The following is a 22,384-nucleotide window of genomic DNA, read 5'->3' as shown; positions in this document are numbered from 1 at the left end:
ATGTGATTTTTGTTTACTAATTTGGTCAGAGAAATAGGGTCCATTTAAAAATAAAAGAAAAAAAGGTTGGTTTTATTTTTAACGTAATAAAAATAAACATGTCCATCTAGGGTTAAATGGGTATTTTATGCATTTCCGAAAAAAATATGCAGTCAGCCATTGAGACGTCATTTCCAGTGACCCCTAGGGAAAAAGAATCATTTGAAATTAAAAAATCAAATAATTTCTTTTGGTACAGACCTAAACTAGAAATTGGAAAAATGCAGAATTAAAAAAAAAAAAATAAAAATTGTTATTGAACAAAAAGTGTAGAAGTATTTCGATGAGGACAATTGCAACCATTGTTATTGTTTACTTTCTAAATAGATGTGACCATAATCGCATCACCAAAACCTTTTGGTGATATTGATGGATAATATCGATGGTGTATTAGAAGAAAATTAGGTTGTATTATTAAAACCATTCATTTGGTACGAACCGTTTTTGGCCGGCAGCGGAGCAATCGATCATTACATGTTATTTATGAGGAGCGGCGATAGCGTCGCTACGAGAGGAAGAGTGTATCATGTTCACTTTGTGATAGAGCATGCAGACATACTAAACCTGCATGGGTGGTCAATTGACTCCACACTTGTGATAGGCTTGGGAATATTCTAATTTAATTATTGCAACGTATTTGAATAATGCATACCACAGAGTATGTGCATTCGATGTGTACATGACAAAATACTTGAAATATAGATAAAGATAATAATAGGAATGCAAACCAATGGAAATATATACTATTAGTCATGAAATCATAGACATATTTAGTTATTCTCTAATAACATAAATTAACACCACTGATTTTAAAAGATCTCAGTACATGCTTATTCACAAATGTGAAAAAACAACAAAAAAGGAAGTTAACTTCGGCACGCCGAAGTTTATATACCCTTGCAAATAAACCTTCGATGACTAGGAATCCATACAATATAAATTATATATATATAAATTATATATATATATATATTTATATATATATTTATGTTAAAGAACAATGAAGTAATACCTGCTTTCATTTCATTCACCTATACATATTATATTTGCAGTCTTACATTCGCAGATTTTTAATTTTTGTTCCACATCTAACGATCGTTTGTATGGAACCTATATGATATAGTCGTCCGATTTTCATAAAATTTTACACAACATTTTAGAATAATATGAAATGGCTATATCTCAAATTTGATGAAAATCTTTTGAAAACTGAAAATGTTATAGTTTTTTTTTGTAAAAATTTTCCGATCATTCCTATGACAGTTTTATGTTATAGTCGTCAGATCCGTCCCGTTCCGACATATATACGAGATAGTTAGATAGAAACGGACAGACGGACATGGCTAGACCGACTCGGCTGTTGATCCTGATTAAGAATATATATATTTTATATAGTCGGAGGTGCCTCCTTTAGTGCGTTGCAAACTTCTGACTGAAATTATAACAGCCTTCAAACGCAATTTAGTTTACGCGTGTTAAACATCGATTATTTCGAAATTTATTTAAAAAAATGAAAAATTCTCTTAGTCTTGATCAATCTGGCCAATATTTTATCTAACCATTTTAAAAATACTCTTTTTTAAGAAATTTTAAGTTTTTGGCTGAGTTGGAACTTTCTGGAGAATTGCCCATATTGCAAACGTGGGGGAGGAACACACCTTTGCCACCTCGTCCAACGTGCTAAACATAACACTCGTATCGGGAAAAAAGTACTATGGTATCAGATTAGAAAGTCCTTGAGAGACCATAAGAACATACAGTTCCAATACGAATTCGATCACTCTCCATATTTAAGTCTTAAGAAACCCACGAAGTACTAACTGGGGAAAGTTAAAACGAAAAAAAAAATCAATCGGGCACAGTAAAATTCGAGGAAGATATAGAAAAGTCCTTAGGGACCCTCTCCACGCATCATGGCCGATATCAAGAATCAAGAAAAGGACCACACCCCCCTGGTGGAACAGGGACCTTTCGCTGCAACGCAATAACCTCAGAGAATTATTCAAATCGCCACGTAGGCGAAGGAGGATATAATTAATGAGAAATACAAAATCCTGTTAAGGGAGTACAAGAAGGAAATGCGCAGGGAAACTTCTGCTCCGGAAGTTGCTTTCAAAGCAAACCACCATTCAGGGTCAGCTCAAACGAGACGACGGAGAGTGGACTGACGGCAACGATGAAGGCCTAAGAGCACTAATGTACGCGCACTATCAAGGTTGCACAGAGATCACCGATGCCAATGAGCGCCAGGAACTAGCAACTAAAGAGGAGCATCTCCGAAAAGATCTTATATCCCCTAGAAGAATCCACTGGGCTATAGATTTCTTCGCGGGCATAAAAGCACCAGTTCTAGACCGAATATTTCCAGCCATGCTGCAGACGACCAAAGCTGTCATTACTCCATGGCTACACGCAATCTACACACAATTGCACGGGCTATATCTCGATCCAATGAAGGACCTCTCGGATAGTCTTCCTGCCAAAACAGGAAAGAGCAGCCACGTTAACCCCAAGGCCGATAAGCCTCAACTCATTTTGGACCTATACATCAGAAACTATGTGGGAAAACTACTGTCAACTTACAAGTCATTACTCCATGGCTACACGCAATCTACACACAATTGCACGGGCTATATCTCGATCCAATGAAGGACCTCTCGGATAGTCTTCCTGCCAAAACAGGAAAGAGCAGCCACGTTAACCCCAAGGCCGATAAGCCTCAACTCATTTTGGACCTATACATCAGAAACTATGTGGGAAAACTACTGTCAACTTACAAGCATGCATACACGAAAGGGAAATCAGTGGATACGGCATTACATTCATTAGTAGCCACAATTGAAAGCCCTGCACAATAAGGAATAGGCGCTTGGAGTCCTTTTATGTCATGTCGTCAACAATGTAAGCACAGACGTAATAATGGACCGCCTAGGAGCGACCAACACGGGGTATGTGTCTTGGATAGGAAATCTACTAAGTTATACGCGGGTACAATCAGATTGGGGCACAGCTTCCATGGTGAAAGGAGCGCACAGATGCACGCCGCAAGGAGGAGTTCTATCGCTCCTCCTATTGAATCTAGTGGTCGACGACCTAATCAAAAGGTTCGAGAGAAAGGCCCCGAAGACAATAGCCCATGCTTACTACGTAAGCATAATTATCACTGGAGTCTGTCCATCGACTCTGAGCTCGATAATGGTGTCAACACTCAGGGAGATATTTGAGTTTACGGACAATGTACGACTCAATATCAAAACGGACAAGACGGACCTAATTCTTTTCACTAAGAGATGCAAGGTACCTCTGAGAATCCCCCCAAAAATTAATACAACCAGGCTGACCCTGAAAACACCAGTCAAATGTGAAGAGAACCCAGCGGCAAGCACTGCTCTGCATATCTGGGGCGCTGAGGTCAAAAGCGGAAATATCGGAGTCGATCCTCTCCATATACGCGCAACTGACTGCGGTGAAGGCTGCACAACGCCTAGTAGCAAACATGTCGCTACAGGAATACGCGCACAGTTCAATTGGTCGAAACATGAGCAGCATATCTGACTATCATGACACCTATAACTTACTGTTCAAACAACATTCACGGGACCCGAAGACTTGAAAACGGCGCACGACCATGCTGAACACCGCAACATATTCACAGATGGCTCCAAGATGGAAGGAGGAGTTGGAGTGGGCATATACTGCACAGACCCTGAGATAAGGCTTTCTTATAAGCTAATAAGCCACTGCAGCATATTCCAAGCGGATGTCTTCGCCATCAGGAAGGCGGCAGTGCTTGCGCAGAAAGTAGACCGCCCATGTGAGGCAGTAAACCTGATTGTAGACAGTCAAGCGGCGATTAGATCCATGCAATCATCAGCGGTCAGTTCAAAAAAATGTACTGGCAAGCAGGGAGGTACTAGATATCCTAAGATCTATGGTTGAGTGGTGCTCATCATCATCGGTGGTATTTACGAAGTACTAAGGAATTCAAACACATTAATTTATATGTTCATAGTTTGAACCAAAAGAAATCCTCCCTAAATCGGTATTCTTTGCAAGAAAACGGTTAACACAGTCAAATGCCGTCCCCAAATCAGTGTGAATAATAACTGGGAGCAAGCCTTTTGGAAAGTTTCTTAGAAAAAAAAAAAATTAAATAAAATAATAGAAATGAGCTTCAAAAGACTACACTGTAACACATCGGCTGAAAAGTCCCGGGCCTAACATATAAATCGCGATTTTTTTATTGCATTTAATTTTTTTTTAGTTAATACAATCTTTATAGGACAGCTGTAAAAATTTCATGATATTCTATTCATTAGTTTGTGAGTTATTGTGTTATGAGTGACGCTACTTTTTGTATTTTCAAAAAAATGGATCAAACACAATTTTGTGTTTTGATTTAACACTGATTCTTGATGGGAAAACATACCATTCAAGGAAAACATTGGCTTGAAAAGTGTTATGGGGACTCCGCTCTATCAGAAAAAAAAAAAACGTTGGTTTGCTGACTTTAAACATGGTCTTAGAGACACTGAAGATGTAGAACGCAGTGTACGTCCAAATGAGGAGGTAACACCTGAAAACATAAAAAAAATTCACAAAATCGATTTAAATGATCAAAAAGTCATGTTGCGTCAGTTAGCTGACATAGTAAGATATCAAAAGAATTTTTTAGATTTATATTGCATGAGCATTTGACTATGATAAAGCTCTTCTCAAAATGGGTGCCGCGATTGCTCACATCAAGACAACGCACCGTGTCACAAGTCAATCAAAAGAATGGCAGACTACATAAATACAAATCGAATTGCTCCCAAATCCACTATATTCTCAAGATTTGGATCCCAGGGACTACTGGCTGTTCGCAGACCTGAAAAAAATGCTCGCCGGTAAGAAATTTTCCACCAATGAAGAGGTTATCACGAAAATGGAGGTCTATTTTGAGGCAAAAGAAAAATCGTTCTACAAAAGTGGATGAAATGTAAGAGCGGCGCTAGAATGATTGCTTTGCTCTAGATAAAGATTAATTTGATAAATAAAGTAAATTTTAAACAAAAAAAAACGCGTTTTTTATGTTAGGCCCGGGACTTTTCAGCCGATGTGTTAGAGATGTGTTTTCCATATTTTTTCTTTACAAACGATTCAAACACGAATTAAACTCCTCGATCAGAAGTAAATAACTACACGGTAGTACATAAAAAAATGAATAAAAAATACAAATAAAATGAAGTTTAATCTATTCATTGAAAACTGATTTACCTTTGGATGAAGTTGGGAGTATTCGTTCTGTCGTTATAAAAGGATGCTTGTCGTAATTGGGATCTTCAACTTCTTGACATCGGTATGATAAATTACGAAGTATGCATACACCATTTTCTACCGTTTTGTTTCCAATATTGTTTTTTTCAATCGCTGTTCGGACAACATAAAGCAGACATTCAACTAAATTGTCGCAGTTCCGCAGAGAACCTCTTGCATGCTCTCCTGCTGAGCTTACATTGCGCAGTACACCTGAAGCATTTCGAAATACTGTTGAAAAACAAGTGTCTCCACAGCAAACGGCATCCCAGCCAGAATGTGGCTTTATAACGCTGCATACTATGGCAGCCAGAGCTTCATCAATAATTGACCGTTTTAGGTCTTCACAAGAAGACATGTTCCATAAAACTCCAGTTACCAATTCCTTGACTTCTGTTTCTTGGGACCGGCAAAGGAGATGAACCAATGCTTCTATTCCACCAGCATTTTTTATTCCGCGCTTGTTTTCATCGTTTTGTCTGCCGTATGATAGGTTTCGAAGAGCTCCACAAGCATTTCTAAAAAAAAAAAAAAAAAAAAAAAAAATGGTATATACAATGTACTAAACATTCATTGAAGAGAAGAGGTTACATTAATGAAGGACAGATGAGGTATATAATTGCTTGCTTTATAATATTTTTTTACACGAATTTGCGAAGTAATGTATAGATGTATAGATAATTTTGCATAATGAATCAATAATCAATGTAATGCATTGTAAAGTTTTAAATCAATTAAAGCAAAATTGGCGAAGTTAGGAGTATTTTTATATCTGCCGGGTTTTCGTTTTACACTGAATTTCAGTCGGTGCCCCTCATAACTTCAAAACTCCTGCACCGATCATTTTGAAATTTAAAAAACTACACTCCTGTTCATAATTATACGACACTTATAAAGTTTTTGTTTCAGCGGTCAAAGGAGAATAGAAATAAAAGTATGCCGAATAATAGCACAAAGAGTTGTGCACAAAATGCGCTATTCTTATCCTTGTTTGCATCACACGTTTTCAAGTAACGGTAAAAAATGACTCGCGCCTTAATTTAGGCCACGCTACAAGTGTTTCAAAATGATACGACACATTCCAATTATTGCGGCTAAAGAGGAAGGTTTAGTGCTTAGTTTTTTTATATTTTTTTTTTAATATTTTATAATTTTTTTTAATAAAATGCCGTATGGTAGCTAATTAAGCGAAAGAGTGAAGGGAAAAATTAAGGCGTATAACGAGTCTGGCTTTAATGTTAGCCAAATATCCCGACTGATGGATCAAACACGCTGTGTTATTACTAACTTTTTGAAAAATGTGGATGGGTACGGTGTCAGGCGTAGCTCTGGAAGAAAGTCGAAGCTATCAGATCGCGACAAACGTCGAATACTTAACAATGCAAGCAATTCTTTTTCATCGTGTGCCTCACTTGCTGCGTGTTGCAGTCGTCCTGTGTCCCGTAGGACTATCTGACGAACATTACTGATTTCTGACATTTCTGATGTGAAAAAATTTCATCTTGATGGCCCAGATGGGTTTCGTCCCTTTTGGCTTGATTTGGGTAAGGATCCCCTTATGTTGCTAACATGCAATTTTGGAGGCGGATCAGTTATGGCTTGGGGAGCCTTTCATGCGTCTGGTACGCTTGAATTGTGCTTTACAAGCTCAAAAATTAAAAGTGCAGACTACAAAAATGTGTTACAAGATCGTCTTCTGCCATTTTCGGATCAAAATAAGGACCAAAATTTAGTTTTTATGCAGGATAAGGCGACCATACATAAAAGCAAAGAGACACAACGGTTCCTCAATGACAATAAAATAAATGTTTTGGATTGGCCGGCTTGCTCTCCTAACCTTAACCCGATTGAAAACATCTGGGGTATCTTAGCCAGGCGAGTTTACGCCAACAATAAATTTGAGACGGATGAAAATCTCAAAAATGAAATTTTAAGACAATGGTCTCTCTCGGACCAAAATATCTTAAAAAACCTTATAAATTCAATGCCTAAAAGAATTTTTGAAGTGGGAAAAGCACAAGGCGCCGTTATTAACTATTAATATTAATTTATTAACAATTAAACAAATAAAATATTAGCTGTAAACAAAAATAATGAAATGTGTCGTATCATTTTGAAACAATTGCAGCATAGCCTAAATCAAGGCGCGTTTCCTTTTTTTATCGTTACTTGAAAACGAGTGATGCAAACAAGGATAAGAATAGCGCACTTTGTGCACAACTCTTTGTGCTATTATTCGCCATACTTTATTTTGATCTACTGTGTGTTTCCATTCTCCTACGACCGCTGAAACAAAAACTTTATAGGTGTCGTATAATTATGAACAGGAGTGTATTTCTCTAAATATTTTACAAGGTAACGCCGTCCAGTTTTTTTTTTTGCATATTTATATACCCTTGCAGGGTATTATAATTTCAGTCAGAAGTTTGCAATGCAGTAAAGGAGGCACCTCCGACCTTATAAAGTATATATATTCTTGATCAAGATCAACAGCCGAGTCGATCTAGCCATGTCCGTCTGTCCGTTTCTACGCAAACTAGTCTCTCAGTTTTGAAGCTATCTGAATGAAACTTTGTAGTTAGCCTTCTATATACTCTCACTCGTATATATGTCGGAACGGGCCGGATCGGACGACTATATCATATAGCTGCCATAGGAATGATTGGAATTTTTTTTTTTTTTTTTTTAATTTTACTTTTTCAGTTTTTAATAGAATTGGATCAAATTTGAAATATAGCCATTTTACTATACTCTACAATTTTGCATACAATTTTATAAGAATCGGACTACTATATTATATAGCTCCCATAGAAACGATCGAGAAATTAATACAATTAAAAATTATAACTTTTTCGGTTTTCAACAGAATTTCATCAAATTTGAGGTATAGCCATTTTATATTAGTCTTAAATTTTGTGTCAAATTTTATGAAAATCGGACGACTATATCATACCATACAAACGATCGTTTGATGTAAAGGAAAAATGCAAATCTGTGAATGTAAAACTGCAAATATAATATGTATAGGTGAATGAAATGAAAGCAGGTATTACTTCAATATTTTTTAACACAAATATATATAATTTATATTGTATGGATTCCTATTCATAGAAGTTCTATCTGCAAGGGTATATAAACTTCGGCGTGCCGAAGTTAGCTTCCTTTCTTGTTTTATTTATTTTTGTATTATTTCTATGTAAAAGTTTGATGACATTCTTCGAATGTCATACTTTAATGAACCATTTGTTGAGTTAATATATTTTAACTGTGCCGTCAGGAAAAAAAACCCAAAATCATTTTTTTTTCGTATTGCTTGATCCCCCAGGCTCCTATTGCAGATATATTATATAGTCATCCGATGCGGTTCATTTCGACTTATATACGAGTGAGGGTATATAGAAAACCAACTGTAAAAATTTAGTTTTGAACGAATTTGGTGATTCGCAAAAACGAATTTTTCCCTTCTTTTTATAATATTTTAATATATTTTATCGTTCCAACAACTCCCTATCAAAATTAACACCCAAAATAAAAATGTTTCTAGCAAACTATTTTTTTATTATATTTTGAACAATTTACATCAAGTTTACTAAAGTTCAGTATAGAAAAAGGATTTTGAAATATGTGTCTAATTGGCAAGTCGCATTAGTAAGTTAGATCAGAGAAAATAGGAGTTATTACACAACACGAAAGGAAGCTAACTTTGGCACCCCGAAATTCGTATACCCTTGCAGATCGCAATTGCATTGTGAATCCATATGTATGTCGAAACCATATTTTTATTTCTTTAAACTCTTAGTTAAATAAAAATTCACTTCAACTAAGATATTAGGTGGAAATGGAATTGTTCTTTGAATTAAACTGAACTGATGTATAACTTAAAAAATATAAGTTTTAATTAGAAATCAAAGTCTACGCCGAGCAAACGCCACTCGTTACCATTAGTTCTTTATTCCACATTGGTATCCTCAAATGGTATTTATTCTTCGAATAAGGCCTAACAGAGTAATGTCAAAAACAATACAGTGTTGAAGATACGTAACGTCATAAAATTTTTTTGCACACAACTTTTTCGTGCTGGCTTTCGGTTAAAAGCCAATGAGAGAGCGCTCTTGAGCCAGCCGACAAAGACCGATTTAGTCATTGATTATATTATATATTTACATTTATTTTATTTTATTTAAATTAAATAAATGTTAATATACTATATAAAAATCATTCGGGGTTTTCTTCGTGACGATTTTACTCCAGAACGCACGAACCGATTTCCACGGTAGTGCATTCGTTGGAGCTTTAGAGCAAAGAAAATTCAGGAAAAATTTCAACAGGAAAGCGGGAAATCCATCTCTGATATATAGCAAGTACTACTACAAAACAATATTTTAAGATGACTAATTGGAAACAAGGCATTTGTCTTTAAGGTGGTAAGTTGAAAGTTGTATAAATTATGTGGATCGTGCATTTGGGGTTAAATCCATCACTCTGTCCATAGTACAAAATGCCAAAAGGACGACGTACGAACATCGGCCGCAGCACAAGACATGTAAGCCAGCAACATGTGTATTCAGAGAACTTAAGCGAAGAAAGAGAAAATATAATAAGAGAAACAGCGCGTGAATACACAAAGATCATTGGCATCAAACAATCGCTTGGCATTCCAATATGATCCCACTGCGAACTACAGTGATGATGAATATTTAGATATTGGACCAATGACGACTATATGTCCATATTGCAAAGCGTTAATGTTCAAAAGAAAAACTGCTACTGGGCTACGCACGTGGAAAAGTCAAACTGGATCCATCCACCGAAACCATTGTTCGATGGAAGTGATCCCGATTTCAGCCCTTTTCCACAACACATCTCTGAGTACAAAACCTGCTTTCGCATGACTTCCCTTGTAGCTAATTTGATTCGAGAAGGCGGCGTCAAGCCGACTTTCAAGGTAAAAGTTACGCCGTATTCTTAAGAAAATTATTGTTTGCAATTCCAGATACAAGGAAAAATATATCATTTGTATGGTTCAATGGAATCGCATCAATTTCTTCAAATATATTTAATATCGTTGATGGTGGATCAGCTGAATGTGCGGTGCAATATACAGAGAACACAACAGTTAAAGAGACGAGTTTTTGAACAGTTGCAAGCATTTTTTTACGCTAATAATGATGTGGGTTATATGTAAGGAATGTACCGAAAAGAAACTGCACACTTTCAATTGTGAAAAGCTCTCAGTGGGAGCTTTCGATCATGCCATGCGGTGCACCGTTAGAAAGCTCTATTAATTCTGCGTTGTTTGCATGTTCTCTTTTCACTATTTGTTTTGCACATTTCGCAATGCCTCGTATTGAAAAACACGTCCGTCAAAAAATTGTGCACAATTACTGCAAAGAAAACGGTGTTTCGTACCGAAACTTAGCCAAACGCTATAAAGTAAGCGCTAATAGTGTTAAGAATATTATTATCAAATTTGGGAAGACATGTTCTCTAAAAGATTTGCCAAAAACTGGCAGAAAAAAAGGTCCAAGGGATGCCAGCGTCGATAAGAAGGTGCTAGCTTTAATTGAGAAAAATCCCACGACGTCAGTTCGAGATTTGGACAAAAAAGCGCGAACGAGTGTAAGTATGGTGCAGCGCATAAAACAACGGCATGGCCTAAAGACTTATAAAAAACTAAAAGTGCCAAAAAAAAGTTTGCGCCAACGAGAAGTCGGCAAAACGAGAGTACGCAAGCTTTATGATCGCTTGCTCACTGATGCAGTGGAATGCGTCGTAATGGACGACGAAACATATGTAAAATTGGACTCAAAAACATTACCAGGCCCCCAATTTTACACAAAAGCCAAAGGTGAAACAATTAGCGACTCGGACACCAAAATAGAAGTGGACAAATTTGGGGAGAAAGTCCTGATATGGCAGGCAATTTGCACATGTGGCCTAAAAACCAGCCCATTTTTCACAAATGGCACAATAAACGCAGAGGTTTACCAAAAAGAGTGCATTAAAAAACGTTTAATACCGTTTTATAGAAAGCGCAACGTGTCGACAATATTTTGGCCAGATCTAGCGTCAGCGCACTATGCCCGGTCAACATTGGCGCTCCTTGAGGCGGAGAACATCAAGTTTGTTTCAAAAGAGGAGAACCCACCAAATTGCCCAGAGCTGCGTCTCATTGAGAGATATTGGGCCATCGTTAAGCGAAATTTAATAAAAAATGGTAGTCTCTCCCAAAATAACAAAGAAATGAAAAAAAAAACTGGATGCGTGCAGCCGGCAAGGTCACCAAGGAGGGTGTGCAGAACCTGATGAGAGGAGTTAAGCGAAAAATTCGCTTAAAAATAAGAAGTTAATTTTTTTAAAATTCTGTTTATAAAAATTGAAAGTTTAAGTTTTGCTATAAAAAGAACAAAAAGAAAAATTGAAATCGAATCAAAAACATGAAAGTTATAGTAGAAAGAAAGTGTGCAGTTTCTTTTCGGTACATTCCTTACAAATACCATCGGATACGCACAAAATTGTCATTAGAGCGGATTGCACCCCAACAGGTAAACATGTGCGAAGATTCAATGCACCCACTCTTAATGATGTTGCTGCAATTATAGTTGGCGATCCAAACAATAAAAAAATCGCTAGACATTGCCGTTCAGCGAAGAAGCAATATCATGCATCGTGTAAACGAGACACATCGTTTGTACGATGCGTTACAATATCCAATCATTTATTGGCAAGGGCAAGAAGGTTACGGCATCACGTTGAAGACGATCGATCCAATTACATGTTCAATATGTGCACACTAATTAATGCTATTGTTGGCTCCCATTAACAATATATTTAATTTTGCATTTTCTGTCATATCAACAAATATAAATCTATTCGCACTGTACTCATGAAGGGAATGTCATTCTGAGGTGCCCTCGGCTATTCCAGTAATTCACTGTCGACATGTATGTCAAAGTCGAGACCGAACGTTTAGCGATAATCCGATTAAATCAGGCAAAGCTACGATCTAAGACTTTTATACACTTTCGTGATGCTATTCATTCAGATGGTGATCAGAATATTGAACGTCTGACGATTCTCCTATCATCCTATATCGGAAGCCCACGCAACATGCACGAATACGCTAAAGACGCTATGACGTTCGTGCGAATTTATGGAACACCGGATTTATTTATTACGTTCACATGCAATCCGAAGTGGACCAAAATTGAACGTGAATTGGAATTGGGCCAAAAACCGCAAGAATGCCATGACATAATCACCAGAGTATTTCAGCAAAAAATTCAAGGCTCTGATGGATGTGCTTACTAAGTATCGAGTTTTTAGTGACACGCGTTGTTATGTGTACTCGGTGGAATGCATATAGGTATGAGATTCCTTTTTTTTGTTTTTGATCACAACCTAAAGAGTTCGTGTAAATATATCAATAATGTTACAATTATTTCAAGCTCAGAAAAGCCCCTAGAACATCATAAATATTTAATTGGAATTTTATTGTGCAGTGTCTTCTACCAGCCCTTGAAAGTCAGCTGTTCTTGCCACGTGGTGCGTGCAAGCTTGCTGATTACACAAGTTTCTTAATTTTGGCGTTCCCGTATTTTTAAAAAGTTTGACCAATTAAAATACCTTAAAATGGCCTCACTTACACATAAACACTTATCTATAAGCATTGACCGCTGCTCTGCCATCGGCACTTATTATATATATATATATATATATATATATATATATATATATATATATATATACATAAGCGTTGGACGCTGAGCTGCTCGTGCAGCTATGCGATTCTAAGCTAACTTAATTCTTAAGTCAAGGGAGCATTCAAAAAATTACTTCCAAACGAAATGGATGATTTTGTATTCAAAAAAAATGAAGCCAATATATATAAAATGGCCGTCAGCCCCATGTGTACACCATCGGTAGTGCGACTATACTCTCCAAGCGAGGGCGGCTGGAAGCAGGTCCCTAGTCGAGGCTCGATCGGGGATGCTGACCAATTGTAGTCGGGCGGACTTAGGCAGTCTTTAAACAGCCTCCCCTCAAGTCAGGTGTGTGATGCGACCCGTGCACACTGATTTTCAGGTTCGCAGCTGAGGGGTAAAGCCAGCTGTGTCTGCACGACGCCTTCCCAGGGCCAGGCACCCCTGGGTCGTAAGTGGCCTTGCCGCAGTTTTGGGGCGAAGCTGCGGTCGACCTTCTTCAAAGCCCCAAACCCCCTCTGGCCCGCTGCGCTTACCAGGTCGAGCAAAGCGGGCGTTCATGTATTGTAATGACTTCTAAAAACCGAGCTTCGGAACTTTCGGGAGAGGATAAACCCCAAACAATGTCAACGAAGGACGAGAAGGAGCTGCAGAGGCCGAGACTGGTCGAAAGCGCACCTAAGAGAGCGAAGGACCCACAGGGTAAGCCGCGTGCGACGAACTTTGTCAGCCAGGCAAAGAAGTTTAGCGAGGTGGCCAGAGACAGTCTGGCTATGGCACTGGTGGACGAGCTCCATGACGACGGTCGCCTGCTGTCGGAGAAGTGGGAGGAGATTGAGGCCAAGTTGGCCGACATGGTGACCGACAGGTTGGTCAGCATGCCGACCGACCCCATCCCCCCCTTCGACTCCTCAGACGTGGTCAGAGGGCACCAAGTCATCAGGTGCGACGACGGGTTCTCCCGAAGCTTCCTGGCGGAGTGTGTGGCCAAGATTAGCGATACATGGGCTGGCCTTAAGATTAGGCTAGTCCACGCCAGGGAGATCCCAAGGAGACCCAGAGCTCGCATCTGGTTACCTAAGGGCCAAACTGACCATGCAAGGGTGATTGCCTGTCTGAAGGCCCAGAACCCAGATATTCATACAGGGGACTGGACCATCCTCAGGGCAGAGCAGGTAATGAATGAAGGCGAGCCAGCCTTTCCTCCTGCTGATTAACCAGCAATGTCTGCCCCAGCTGGAGGCAAACGACCACAAGGTCCGGTACGGCATCAGGAAGGCCAAGATTAAGGTCTTCTTGGCCGAGTCGGACGAGATTCTGGAGGAGGTCGATTACACCAACAAATTGTTGGACGACATGGTCATCGACGACAAATCTCCTGACGCCACCCCCACCAACATCGATGTCGAGAATCGTGCAGATTAACCTGAAGCGCAGCTAGCACGCTTCAGCCAATCTCACGATCCTTCTAAGGGAGAGGGATATCGACATCGGTCTGATACAGGAGCCTTGGACCAGGGACGGGCAATTCGCTGGACTGAGAATCCAAGGATACACACTACTGTGCACAAACTCGAATGGTAGGTCGAGAGCTTGCATTGTAATCAAGAATCATTTTAACGCTTTTCTCTGTCCCAATCTCAGCACACCTGACCTAGCAGTGGCCAGATTCGTGGCGGCGGATTAGAGCGGAGTCACTTTATCCTCTGCGTACATGACCCGTGACGAGCCGGCCCCGCCTGAGCCGGTAGTCAAGCTGCTGCAATGGGCGGAAGCGACGAAGACGACCCTGGTGCTCGGGTGTGATGCGAACGCGAGGCACACGCTCTGGGGTTGTTCGGAGACTAACGAAAGAGGTGAGTCACTCTTTGACAATATTATGTGTAGAAATGTAACGATATGCAATAAGGGTAATACCCCGACCTTTATCTTTCCGAGCACGGAAAATTTTCAAGGTTGGGAAGAGGTGTTAGACCTCACATTACATATAGAACAAAATAATTACAGGGTCGAGAACTGGAGGGTATCAACAGAACACTCCTTCTCAGACCATAGATACATTTTCTTTGAAATAACGACACCGGTTAAGAAACAGGTGCCTAGGAGAAACCCCCGTAAGACGGATTGGAACAATTTCAGCGAAATTGTCCGATCTAAAGTAAACGGCAGGAGGATCAAGACAATATCCACTGCAAAGGCACTCGACAAGGAGGTGGAGGACCTAACGAATATTCTCAACAACGCCTTCAAAGAGACTTGTAAGCTAACATTATCGAAGAAGCAATACCCACCGTGGTGCACAAAGAAATTTAGCGAGCTCAGAAAGAGTGCGAGAAAGTCCTTTAACCACAGCTATGCAACCCGGGATTGGGGAACATACAAAGAGGCACAAAAAATTTACAAGAAGGCAGTATACAAGGCCAAAAAAGAGTCGTGGCAAAACTACTGCGAGTCACTGGAAGGCATAAAGGACACGGCGAGAGTAAGCAAAATCCTCGCCAAAGGACACATAAGCCCTACCCTGATCAACAGGGCAGACGGCTCTGCTACGACGACAATTGAGGAGTCACTAGAGCTACTAGTTGACACCCACTTCCCAGGAAGCCTAAGAGTGAGCTCGGAACCCGAGGAGGGAACGAGCTCTCAAATACACCTACGAAAGACATCATTACCACTGAGCGAATTCAGTGGGCAATAGATTCTTTCGATAAGTATAAAAGCCCGTGCCCAGACGGCTTAATACCGGCAATGCTACAATCAGCTAAGGACAGTATTTGCAAATGGCTAAAAGCCATTTACGAAGCTTGTTTAAGACTGACGCACGTCCCACTGCTGTGGAGAGAGGCTAAAGTCATTTTTATACCGAAACCGGGCAGAAGGGGGCACATCCTAGTAAAGGATTATAGACCGATAAGTCTCACCTCCTTCACCCTGAAGACACTAGAGAGACTCCTGGACGTCCACATCCGAGAGTCTCTAGAAGGGCATCAACTCTCGAATGCGCAGCATGCGTATCGCAGAGGAAAATCTACACGTAGTTGTACATCATGTCTAGAAGACATTACAACACAAACAATACACGATGGCAGCCTTCCTAGACATCGAAGGCGCGTTCAATAACGTGAACCCCGACTCTATCCTGGGCTCCCTCAACTTGCTAGGTATTGAGAGAGGCATCAGAGAGTGGATCGGAGTCATGCTAAAGAGCAGGACGATCACAGCCGAACTGAGTGGCACTCACCTCACGCGGACTGTGAAGAGAGGCACACCTCAGGGCGGGGTACTATCGCCCCTACTCTGGCTCACAAATATGAACGCCATATTGACAGATCTCAATACGGTTGGAGTCAAAGCAGTTGCATACGCGGACGACGTAGTACTGCTAGTATCAGGACCATACCCTGACGTTATTAGCGAAATAATGACGGGTGCGCTAGGTCGTTTAAACAAATGGGCAGAAACCTGCGGACTAGGTAGCAACCCCACTAAAACGGAACTTATGCTCTTCACACGAAAAACTAAGATACCTCCTTTCAACATGCCCAGTATTAACGGCATGGAGCTAAAACTATCGGAGCGAGCGAAGTATCTAGGAGTTATCCTGGATAAAAAGCTCTCATGGAAAGATAACATTGCAGAAAGAGTAAGGAAAGCAAGCATTGCATTCTACTCCTGCAGGAAAATGTTTGGGAACAAATGGGGACTGCACCCAAAGATAATTCTATGGCTCTACACTGCAGTGGTACGGCCAATTCTAACATACGGAGCCCTAGTAGAGCCCTAGTGGCCGGCACTAACTAGGGCTTACAACAGAACGAAGCTGACACGGATGCAACGGGCAGCGAGTGCGGGGGCAGTGGGTGCAATGCGCTCATGCCCCGCGGCTGCTCTCAACGCTATCCTAGATATAATGCCGATAGAGCTGTTCGTGAAGGACACTGAGGCACAGAGCGCAGTAAGACTGAAGGCGAGCAATTGCTGGAGGGACTACAGCGCCGGGCACGGCAAGATCCTTGGAAACAGCGGCATTAACACAGACGTTAAGACCGACTACATGATCGCGGAAATGAAATTCGGGAACGCATTCTCAACATCATACCCATCAAGGGACGACTGGAGTAGGGGCAAAGTAGTAGTGGAGAACGAGGTGTCCCTCTACACCAATGGCTCAATGGCTGGGATCTTCGCTGAAAATTGGGGAATTGAAAAGGCTTTCAATCTCTCCAACTCAGCGACGGTCTTTCAGGCTGAGTTACTAGCCATAAGGGAAGCAGTCGAACTTTCCCTAAGGCAGGACCTAAGGGGCAAAAGAGTTCGAATCTACTCGGATAGCCAAGCGGCTATAAAATCCCTATCTGCCGTGAAAACGAACTCCCGACTAGTGGCAGAATGCAAGAAGGCCCCTAATAGACTTGCCAACAAAAATAAGGTACAAGTAACATGGGTACCGGGACACAACGAGATCCCAGGTAATCAGAAGGCAGACGAACTAGCCCGTGCAGGCTCGGCGGGGCTAAGTTCTGACTTCGAATTACCAATCTCCCTAAACGCGATCCAAGCAAGGATCCATGACCACTTTAGACAGATAGCTAGTAAAGAATGGCAAAGGAAGAGCGATCACAGAAGGTCAAGGGAATGTTGGCCGAGGTACGACAAGAAACGAACCAGGGAACTGCTATCCAACAGCAAGCGGGATATCAGCAGGTTCACGGCACTCACCACGGGACATTGGGCGATCGGTTCGCACGCAATGAAGTTGGGACTGCCATACAACGCGATCTGTAGAAGCTGTAAGCAACCTAGAGAGCAAGAGACACCGGAACATCTGCTCTGCTTCTGCCCAGCGCTAAACCACATCAGATTTCGCCACTTCGGTGCCTACCAGATGGAGTCACTGAGAAGCATAGGAAAGCTGAAAGTTTCAGCAATCCTAGGTTTCTTTGCTGACTCTGGATGGTACTGATAGTGAATAACAACAAAAAACAGAGGGAGTGGAACAAAAAGGAGCTAAGCTCTAATTGAAGGCCCAGCAATGGGCCTCACCACTGTAACCTACCTACCATATATAAAATAAGATCTTTTATATTTGAAACAATTATTTATAAGATACAAATAACAATGTGGTAGTATGTATTTTATGTGAATATTCAGATAACATTTAAATAATTTGCAGGAATTTGCGGGGGGTTAAATATTTCAATAGATGCGAGCCAGGTTGCTATTCTTCGAGGTAACTTACTAGAAGTTTGGCTGGATACAAATCGCAATGTCAACGCTACGTTTGACTGGGTTTGCGTCAAAGTAATTCCAAATGATTTTCCGGAAAACGATTTGGAAGTGTTTAAAAATAAAATAAAAAACTTCATTATTATTTTAATTAAGAGACTGCTGAACAAAGCACACATAAATATTCGTTGTTTTAAAGAAGAAAATGCTAGCTGGCTTGCATCGGAGCTAATATTTTAGTCAAAAGATGATTGTAATCGAAATCTTGGTGGACGACCTCGGGACTCTTATGACGAAGGAAATAAAAGAAGATTTGCTTCCGAACTTTTAAAGGAAAATTCCACACTAATACTTATTGATGCAGTTGCTGTGTCTGCTGAGAAGGCAAAAATACAGATATTTCTCACTTTTAAAATACGACAATAAATAGACCTGACAGTTCAAAATTAAGGCAACAACTTTCATTGAAAGAGCCTATACCATTATCACCTAATGAGGCCTTAGCATTTATCATAGAAAGCTCGTTTTCCAAGCAGCAATATATTAACATACGCTTAAAGAGTATCGAAAAAAACTGCAATATATATCCAAGCTACGAAATGGTGAGAAAAGCTAAGGAAATGTGTCGGGCTATATATACTGTTGCTTAAGTGCCAATGCAGAACTTACTGAAGCTTACTGCATCTCGGATCATTTTATATCAAAAGCCAGTTTTCCAACAATTTCTTGATATAAATAAAGTATCATCTTTCCAAGTGAACGGGCGTGTTTTTTTCTTGCGCTCTCGTTTTGTGTTAAAATTTGAAAATACCCACCGGGGTTAACTTAAATTTTCTATTTTGTGTTAATAACATCCCGTTGACTTCGCTTGTGCATGCAACTATTCTGATTTGTGTTTATAATTGGTTTTATTACCCAATTTAGTTATGCTGCTAGTGCTAGCTTTTGCATATTTTGCATTCCTTTTTGTGCCTTCTTCGTTTAGCTTTTGTTTGCGCCGTCGCAACAGCTAAACGCGTTCGCTATTTATGTCCTACGCTCTCCCACTCTCTCGCTTTCGCTGTGCTGCTGCACTTCTTATCTTATCTGATCTTTCACGCTCTCCGTTTCTCTCGCTCTTGCTGTGACTCTTCACTTCTTTCTTCATAGCTCTGTTGTTATTTTTTCCAAGTACAAGTACAGTGGTAAGTCCTTATAATGTCCGCCAAGTGTATAGGAGTTCCAGCTCGGACGGTGGACGATGTAAAAAAAAAATCGGCCTGCGTTACTGTTGTGAGGCCTGTCGCGATGTAGAAAGGGAGATGATGTCTTTCATGCGGCAAACCAAAAGCGGTTTTAAGGGCATTTTAACGAATTTTCGTAGAACTCTTGATATGGTCTTGGACACCCAATTAAATAGCCTTACGCTGTTAAATGAGTCTCCTAGGCGCAAAAAAACTGCTATTGGTGGGCAGCATGTAGACGGACCCCAACTACCTGCAACGGGCTCTCAGCAGCAGCCTCCCTCGGCACAGCCCTCGACCTCAGCATTAATTCCAAGAGTGCTGAGATCGAGCGCTAGCAAAGATTCGGTACCCGAATGTGCAGCGGGAGTGGTCATACCGCCGGTGATTTCTGTTTTGTCCCCTGGGGGGTCGGAAATATTGACCCCTTAAAGTCCCGTGCACACAAATATATCTGCCCAGGGTGTTAGGCCCGGAATACCGGCCGACAATGGCACGGCAGATAACCAATCTGCCTTGCCAAAAGCCCTTATAGCGGTTCCACCGACGAGATATATTTTTGTCTCGCGGCTCTCCCCTGACCAAACATCGGAAGATGTTCTCGTTTTTATACACGCCAAAACCAGGGCAAAACAAATAAAGATAAATGTGGAAAAATTCAAATTTTCTTACGCAAGGGACATTTCATCTTTCAAAATAAAATAAATAAATAATAAAAGAAAAAGAAAAAGCGGCCTGTAGGAATAACTCTTCCCAGGCCTGATCATACCACTGCGCCTTCTACGTCTTCAAATCCCGACCGAAAAAACTAACCCACTCCTTAGGTATATCCTATTAGAATGCAAAAGGCTTACGTAGTAAGCTTCCTAACTTTTATTCTGATAGCCTTTCGTTTGCATCTCAGGTTATTGTGCTCACAGAAACCTGGTTAAAGCCGGAGATTCTGAGCTCCGAAGTTTTTCCAGCTGTGTTCACAGTATATCGGCTAGATCGCCCTATCAGACGAGAGGGAGGAGTTCTTATAGCGGTGGACTCCTCACTCACGCCAGAATTATTAACCTTTCAGGAATGCAACGATGTAGAATTCCTCTGTGTGAAGCTATATATCAAAGATAGCCCCATTTTTATTAGCTGTTCCTACATACCTCCACTGTCGGAACTTCCTATTTATTGGAATCATCTTTCCGCTATTCAGATGGTTTCCAGTAGACTGTTGGATAGAGACCAGTTGGTAGTCCTAGGAGATTTTAATATCCCTGGTGCTAATTGGTGCACAACAACACAACACAACATGACTTTATCGCTGGCTTGTTTGACATTTCGCTGTCTGAAGCCAACCATGTGCGAAATTCATTACAGCGCTTGCTCGATCTTTGCTTCGTCTCTGATCCTGCGAGAGTCTGTTTAGCAAGGGTGGCGCCTCTGATGCAGCCCGAAGATCCTTATCATCCAACTTTCGATGTGACTCTTGATATTGGGTGTGACGTACAGAATATTTCTGACCGTCCAGCCAATAAAGTCCTATGTTTTCGCAAAACGGACTTTGAACGGCAGAATAATTTTATAAACGAGTTCAATTGGTCCGATCTATACATGTGCACTGACATGGCAATTGCCGTGGATATTTTTTACAGTGCCATGAATTCATTTTTTACTGAATGTGTTCCGTTATATTATCCGCCAAGCTCGAATAAACCGCCGTGGTTTACTGAAGAGTTAAGCCGACTTAAAAATAAAAAATCTAGACTGTATGCTAAATTTAAATTCACCGGTTCCCAATCTGCCCTTTCATCTTATTTATCAGCTCGGTCGAACTTTACCGTGCTGAACGCGCAGTGTTATAAAAACTATTTAACTCGTTGTAGGGCCCAGTTCTCACAGGACCCAAAACAGTTTTATAATTTCGTTAACACTAAACGTAAGCCTAAAACAAATTCTTCCTCGCTTTCATTTGAAAATACTACCGCAAATAATGATCAGGCAATAGCCGATCTATTTTCGCAGTTTTTTCAAACAACCTATTCATGCTCTTCGTATTTACACCAGACTTCTTCCTACGACATACCCAAATCAAACTTAATTTTCTGTCCTAGACTTAACGAAAGCTCTCTCCTTTTAGATTCGCCAGGCCCCGACGGAATTCCTGGCTGTGTGCTCAGGTATTGTGCCGACGCCCTGTGCTATCCCCTTCTGAAATTGTTTACCTTGTCCTTAGAAACCTCCCATTTTCCCATTATTTGGAAGGAATCGTTTATTATTCCTCTCCACAAAAAAGGTAGCAAATTGGATGCCAGCAATTATAGAGGAATCTCTAAGTTGTCGGCCATCCCTAAATTATTTGAAAACATTATCACCCCTCACTTACAGCACCTTTGTAGATCGGTTATTTCTCCATGACAACATGGTTTTATTAAGGGGGTAGACCACCCTGACATTTTTTAAAAATCTAATTTTTTTTTTTTAATCAATCTTGATGCTGATATTCTTACGGTCATTTTAAGACATCGGGCTTAAAAATATCTCGTTACTTGTGGATTCTACAGCCATTAGAAGTGAGCGCTGCCGGTATACCATAGAGTACTTTCTTTATCTTTTTTTGCGTTTTTCTCAAAACAACGTTTTTTAACACGGTGTACATGATTTCTCAAAAACCGCCAAACCGATTCTCTTCAAACTTTTTACACAGCTTCTCTATAATGCCCTCTATGGCATGACGTAGGATTTTTTCGATATGTTTTTTTGTTTTAAAGTTATAAATTTTTAAATCAAAAATTTTGTTAAAAAAAAATTTTTTTTTATTTAAAGTGCTCCCATTTGCTCAAAAAAAATTATTTCCAAAAACGGCTACGTCATGCTATAGCCATACTTATATAGATTATAAAAAATTTTTGTTTT

The 22,384-nt window shown here is 40.3% G+C and overlaps 1 protein-coding gene across 11 annotated transcripts in view; it reads right to left on the bottom strand.

Annotated features, from left to right (window-relative positions):
• p120ctn (adherens junction protein p120) overlaps positions 1-22,384 on the bottom strand; it is a 48,243-nt gene that overhangs the window by 10,696 nt on the left and 15,163 nt on the right. For 10 of the 11 annotated variants that reach the window (XR_015271737.1, XR_015271735.1, XR_015271734.1 and 7 more), the window contains exon 3: positions 5,299-5,855. The exons of the other annotated variant lie outside the window; for it this stretch is intronic. Coding sequence is in view for 6 of the 10 variants with exons in the window: in XM_086832963.1 (XP_086689089.1) it covers positions 5,299-5,855 (557 nt within the window). In the remaining 4 variants the exon portion in view is untranslated. The remainder of the gene's footprint in view (positions 1-5,298; positions 5,856-22,384) is intronic. 11 annotated transcript variants of the gene reach the window in all.

Source organism: Drosophila serrata, unplaced genomic scaffold, assembly GCF_035046125.1.
Source record: "Drosophila serrata isolate PLE 108 unplaced genomic scaffold, ASM3504612v1 contig_261, whole genome shotgun sequence".
NCBI lineage: Eukaryota > Metazoa > Arthropoda > Insecta > Diptera > Drosophilidae > Drosophila > Drosophila serrata.
The sequence above is the reverse complement of the archived record's forward strand: the minus strand, read 5'-3'. Positions and strand labels throughout refer to the sequence as shown.